Source organism: Arachis hypogaea, chromosome 20 (assembly GCF_003086295.3).
Source record: "Arachis hypogaea cultivar Tifrunner chromosome 20, arahy.Tifrunner.gnm2.J5K5, whole genome shotgun sequence".
NCBI lineage: Eukaryota > Viridiplantae > Streptophyta > Magnoliopsida > Fabales > Fabaceae > Arachis > Arachis hypogaea.
Window position 1 is genome coordinate 15400732 of NC_092055.1, and position 6461 is coordinate 15407192.

The window sequence follows — 6461 nt, forward strand, 5'->3', positions numbered from 1 at the left end:
CGCGGATCTACGGGTATAGCACAATATCCGCTATCCGATCCTATTAAAGTGCAGATCGAATCTGATCCAATGACTTTGCAGATCAGATAATATAAGCAAAATACAGATTCGATATGGATAATTACCGCAGATGTGCGGATATTATCCGATCCATGTGCATCCCTACTCTTATATGCTTTCTCGCAGTAAAAGTTACAAAGCCTTCTCCTAGGGTCCCTATGAGAAAAAAGCCGGCAACACCTATTGGATTTGACTATGTTGCGTATATATTAAAATCAATCACCAAAGTTAGTTGCCAATATAAAATATAGGGTTAAGTATGATTTTGGTTCTTAAGGTATAAGTCAAAAATTTTTTTCCTCCCCAACTTTTTTTTGCATACAAAATTGTTCCTAAGGTTTAACTTAGTTTTAAAATCGTCCTTTTTGTTTAAACCTTCAAATTTTTTACCAAATTATCCCTAAGATAAAAAATTATAAAATAAAAAAAAGGAAAAAAAAAAAGAAAGAGAACGGACGAGAGAGAGAAAGAGAAGAAGGGGGAAGGGAAGAAGAAGAAAGGGGAAGAGGAAGGTGGCGATGACGCTGGCGAGGGAGGACGGCGTCGCACACCGCATCACCGTTTCTGCTTCTACGCCAGTGTTCGACGCTGACTCGTCACTCGCTGCTCCTCGCCGCTCGCTGCTCGCCGCTGCTTCTTGCTAGTCACCGCTGCTCCTTGTCTCTTGTCGCTGCCCCTCACTAGCCGCTGCTTCATGTCCTTGCCGCTGCTCCTCCCTAAAGTTCTAATTCTGCTATTGATTTATTTCTTTTGTTAATTACATTGTTGATTTATTGATTTGTTGATTTTGGTAATCACATTGTTTCTGATTCTAATTTTATTGTTGTTGATTCTAATTCCATTGTTCTTCTATTTCTATTTCTTTTACTTCTGAATTTGATTCTGATTCCATTCTCCATTGTTGTTGTTGATTCTTTTGCTTCTGTTTCTTTTATTGTTGTTGTTCTTCGGAGTTGAGAGAGATGGTGATGGTTTCTCTTTTCTTCTTCTCTTCTGCTGTTGCTGCTAGTTGAAATGAATTGTATTTTGATTCTTTGATATTTTAAATACACATTTATTTTTTCACTTCTGTTTTTGCTTCTATTTTTGTTTCTGTTTTTTTATGTTTATTACATTGTTTTATTGTTATTGTTGATGTTGTGATGAAGAAGAGATGCTGCTGTGATTGAGAAGAAGAAAAAGAAGAATAGAAATGGAGATTTTTGGTAAAGAAGGATAATGGTATTTTGGTCCGAAGGACGATTTTAAAACTAGATGAAATTTTAGGGACGAATTTGAATGCAAAAAAAAGTTGAGGACGAAAATATTTTTCAGCTCTTATCTTAGGGACTAAAATCGTACTTAATTCTAAAATATATATTAGAATATAAATATACATTAAAAATAAATTAAATCACATATATTTATATATAAATATATTAGTGATTGATTTTAGTTGCTGATTTTAGTGTACGAACAATATTTTTGTATCGAATTATGGTGAACCAATCAAACACGTGGCATGTCTCCACCATCTCATAAGGTACGAGAAAACTTATGTCAGCATCACGCAAATTGCGATAAGCAGGTTGAGCCATATCCGCATACGTTATCTTTACTATCTTTATTCATGCATTATACCAATTACCTTGCCACTTAAAAATTAAACTGCGTCAAATATGCACGTATTTAGGCTGCCATTGATGGAAGTACATAAATAATTGCAAGATATGACCGTTGGACCTATATATATGGAAAACTTGCGATCTAGCAACAAATCCGATTAGAGTTAGCAAAATATTAATTAATGCCTTTTACGTTAATAAGATATATATTATGCATTTAAATCATAGTTGTAAGAACCAGACCGGTAATCAAATCGGTCAGGTTACTGGTTCACTGGTTTATTGGTTCAACTGATAAACCGCTGGTTGAATCGGTAAAACCGATTTCACATGAATAAAAAATATAAAATATTAAAAATAGTCATAAACTTAATAAATTCAAAATACATATCGTTAGTTCTTCCCCAACATTTTAAAAACAACTAAGTTTCAAAGTCTAAATATAACTAATACAAAGATAAACATGAAAGTAGTTAGTACTAGTACATTAGTATCTTAATTAAACACAATATGGATAACAATTCATAAACTAAATCCAAGGAGTGATTTCGAAGTCGGCAAGTTGCTCTTCATCTGACAAATGTGGAGCTACATCCTGATTGGTTTCATTTTGATTTGCATTTTTCACAGAATTATTAGCTCCATCATCCTCCCGATCATCTTCCAAATCCAATTGATCTAGCATTATAGATAATGTTTCACAAATCAAGATAAAAAATAATATAAAACATGTTATAAGGCATACGAAAATCATAGTTGATCAAAATTCATAAATAAATAAAAGCATACCTAAATCATCTAAAGGTGATTGAAGAGACATATTTGCAAGATCATTTCGTAAAGCATCAATTTCTTCAGGAGTTAAAAATGGTGGTGAATCTTCCAGTATCCATTCCGAATGATCCTCAAATGCATCAAGACAAATTGGATCATAAACTTGGTTTCTCATTTGGTTCCTATGTTATCAATATATTTCGTTACTCATGTGATGATTAAGATTTTAAAATAATGCTTTCAACTTAAAACAATCAAGAAAGTACCTTTGTTGTAACCTTAAGTTGTAATGAACATAAACAAGATCATTAAGTTTTTGATGCTCTAACCGATTCCTCTTCTTTGAGTGAATGTGTTCAAAAATACTCCAGTTACGCTCACAACCTGAAGAGCTACAAGTCTGGCTTAAAACACGAATAGCCAACTTTTGCAAATTTGGTGCTCCACAACCATAAGATTCCCACCATTGATCTTAACATAAAAAATAGATAAATAATTTATCACAATCATAAATATCACATAATAAATACATCACAATAGTAAAAGACCAAATTTACGAAGAAATTTCACCTGGCATAACAGTGGTTCGTTCACGTATTGCAGAGGGTCTTCCAAAATCTTTCTCAGCATTCTTAAAGATCCTCTTCTCACTTGTCAGCTTAGAGTTCAATACAGGATCATCATAAGCATATTTCTCAATGACATCCAACAAGCCAGAAATCGTTTCTTTGTGCTTTTCAAATTCTCCAGCATTAAATCGAAAAGCTGGATTTAACCAATAACCAGTGGCATGAAGATTTTTCTTAAGTTGTGCATCCCAACGGGTATCCAAAATCTTCAAATAAGGATCAACAACTTTCTTTCTTTTCTGAAACCTCCTCACCATTTCTTCTCTAGCCTTATAAATAGCTTGATAAAGATAACCCATGGCAGGTCTGTCTTCACTATCCACAATACGTAAAACATGAACAAGTGGCGAGGTAAGCTTAACAATATCAGTGCATTGACTCCAAAATTTAGAATCCAAGACTTGATCCACAAATTTCTTAGCTTTGGCTTCTTTGGAGTAAGCTGAGCTTGTAAATTCTTTAGAAGTCACCATAGCTCTCAAAGGATCCTTTTGAGCTAAAATACTTTGCAAAGCAATGAAATTAGTAGCAAACCGAGTTGGAGCTTGACGAAGTATTTCCCGCCCACCTGTAAACTTTCTCATCAAGAACAGTGGATAGCAATGATTATAGATATACTTAGTGATCAGTGAAGCTTGTGACACAGTTTGAATCACTTCTTGCAACTTCCCAATATCTTGAAACATCAGATTAACACAATGAGCTGCACAAGGGGACCAATACAATTTAGGAAACTCAGCCTCCAACAATCTTCCCGCAGCAACATAGTTTGCAGCATTGTCCGTTACAATATGCACAACATTCTCAGGACCAACAAACAATACAACATCCCTAAACAACTTAAACAAATTTTTAGCAGTTTTTGAGATATTAGAAGCATCAACTGACTTTAGAAAAATAGTTCCTTTAGGACAATAAACTAAAAAATTAATCAAAGTACGCCTACAACGATCAGTCCATCCATCGGCCATAATAGTGCATCCAGTTTGCTTCCAAATCTCACGATAACCATCAATCATTTTCCTCACATCCTCAACTAATTTACTCAACAAATACCCACGAACTCTTGGATAACTTGGCCCTTTATACCCTGCACCCATGCTTGCAATAGCATCAATCATTGGCTGATAGTAAGCTGAATTAACCGCATTAAATGGAACAGAGGCATCCACCATCCATTTCGCAATAGCAATATCACACTTCTCCACAATTTCTTTGCTTTGAAGAACGCTTTTGATAGTTGGTTGAGCTCCGGGTGTTGTTGCTGATGGAAAATAGGATTGTAAACCTTTGACTTGTTTTTCTTTTCTAGAGATAGGTGTTGGAACCCTGAATTTTTGTTGTTGTTGCATCTCATTACGTTCGATCTCATCAAATTCTCTTTCAATATCATCACAAGCATTATAACTTTCGGCATATTGTTCTTGAGTTTTTCTTTTCTTGCTTCAAAGCTCTTCAATACTTTCATGGAATTGGTGTCTCACTGCAGCTGGCACCTTTCGACAAGACTCAACATCTCCTTTTCCAGCCAAATGAAGCTTAAACCGATGAATTCCTCCACCCCTAATAAGCTTCTCACAATATATGCATAGCAGAATTGTTTTTCCAGACTCCACAACTTGTTTACAATGACCCCATGCAGGATCATTTTTTGCTCTATTATTGTTTTTTTGGGTTCCGATTGATGCATCAGCAGTTGATCCTTGTTCTTGCGAAGATGGTGTTTCTGATGGTGTATTCACAGCAGACATTCTAAAAGAATATGGAGTAGCAAAACCGCAAAATTATAAAACAATAACAATCCTAAATTCCCTAGTTCCTAATCCCTATTCAGCAAGACAGCAACCTTAAAACTTAAATGCTTAAATAGTTAAATTCCCTATTCAGCAAGACAAACATATTCATATTTCATAGATTCAAATCAAGCATATAATTCAACAGTTTCATATTTCCAGTACAAATCAACAACACAACAAATTTACAACTTACAAGTCAGCAAGGATATTCAGCTTAACAATTTCAATAAGCATATTCAACAGTTTCATATCTCAAGCTTTCAACAAGGATATTCAGCTTAACAATTTCAACAAGCATATTCATATTCATAACAGCAAGTCAGCAAGAAGTGCAGAAAAAAAGTAAGTTTACAACTTACAAGTTACAAGTGCAATGCAGAACAGAGCGGGTGTAATGCATTTTTCACATAACAATCATTAAACTTCAAGTGCAGAACCGAGCAGAAGCAGATTACAGAACTGGAGCTTACCTTACCTGTTTGACAGAGTCACAGAACAGAAGGGCGAGGCAACGGCGAGTTCGACCGAAAAAGCAACGGCGACTGGGCGAGGGCGACGGCGCTGGAACGGCGAGTTCGAATGGGCGGCAACGGCGAGTTCGCAGGTGGCGGGTCTGTATCTGTCCTGTTCGGCTGTTCCTACTCCCTTGGTTGAGTTGGTTCCTTCAGATTTCAGACCGGCGGTGAGACGAAGAGGATGACGGCGGGCGGCTGGGGGCTAGGGGCTGGGTGAGTGAGGTGAGGCGGACTGGCGGAGGTCTGAGGCTTAGGCGCCGTTAGGGTTGGGGACTTGGGGGGAAAAGGGGAAAGTGGAACTGGAGTGGGGGTGGGGTTTGGTAGCCCGTAGGGCTTTTCTTTTTTTTTTTAAAGTAAACCAAAACGACGTCGTTTTGGAAAAGGAATAAAAAAAAAAAAACATTTCCGAACTGGTCGGTTTACCAGAAACCGCCGGTTTTTCGGTTTTCATCAAAACTGGCCGATTCAACCCGGTTCGAAACGGCTCTTTTCCTTATCCAATTACATCACTCAACCGGACCGGTTATGGGTCCGGTTCATCGGTTTTCCAGTCGAACCGGCCGGTCCGGTCCGGTTCTTACAACTATGATTTAAATATTGAAATTTTTAAATATTCTTTTAATTTTGTTGAGGTCATAAATTAGTTTCTTAAGGTTCAGCTAATACACAATTTAAGCTTTTCCAGTTAGGATCTATAAAGCATACACGCAATCATTCACTTCCCCCACAATTAATTAATTGCTATAATAAATAATTTAAAAAAAGAAAAGAAAAGAAAACTCAACTGAGAATGAATAACGACCCGAAATGAAAACTAAAAAGGAATTTGAGAAATTGAAATAAAGAAACCTAGATATTATTAGTGGAAAAAGATTTACTCCTCCTATAATTCAATATAATTTTTTTTGAAACAAGAAAAGCTCAACACAAGCGTGGAGCAGATACATAAACAAACAATAAAATAAAGAAATAATAAAATAACACCTGTTGTTACCATCTAAATTATTCGATAAATACGCATTTCCATGTCATCTCCGGCATTGTCATCAACAACAAAAGGGATCATCGCACCTCCACTCATTG

General features: G+C 36.1%; 1 protein-coding gene across 1 annotated transcript; it reads right to left on the reverse strand.

The window, feature by feature from the left end:
- Positions 1-2193: 2193 nt before the first annotated feature.
- LOC112785502 (uncharacterized) lies at positions 2194-4419 on the reverse strand. The gene is made up of 4 exons (XM_029296692.2): positions 3009-4419; positions 2705-2909; positions 2454-2620; positions 2194-2342 (listed from the first exon to the last, which is right to left on the reverse strand). Exons 1-4 carry the CDS (start codon positions 4417-4419, stop codon positions 2194-2196), a joined length of 1932 nt encoding a protein of 643 aa, XP_029152525.2.
- Between the last annotated feature and the right edge of the window lie 2042 nt (positions 4420-6461).

Bases quoted from the DNA above. Each gene is read 5' to 3' on its own strand.
- LOC112785502 (XM_029296692.2), bottom strand. From the start codon at position 4,419: ATGCAACAACAACAAAAATTCAGGGTTCCAACACCTATCTCTAGAAAA. The intron at 2,910-3,008 runs GTGAAATTTCTT...TTTTATGTTAAG, and splicing joins ACGAACCACTGTTATGCCAG to ATCAATGGTGGGAATCTTAT. The intron at 2,621-2,704 runs GTACTTTCTTGA...TTGATAACATAG, and splicing joins AACTTAAGGTTACAACAAAG to GAACCAAATGAGAAACCAAG.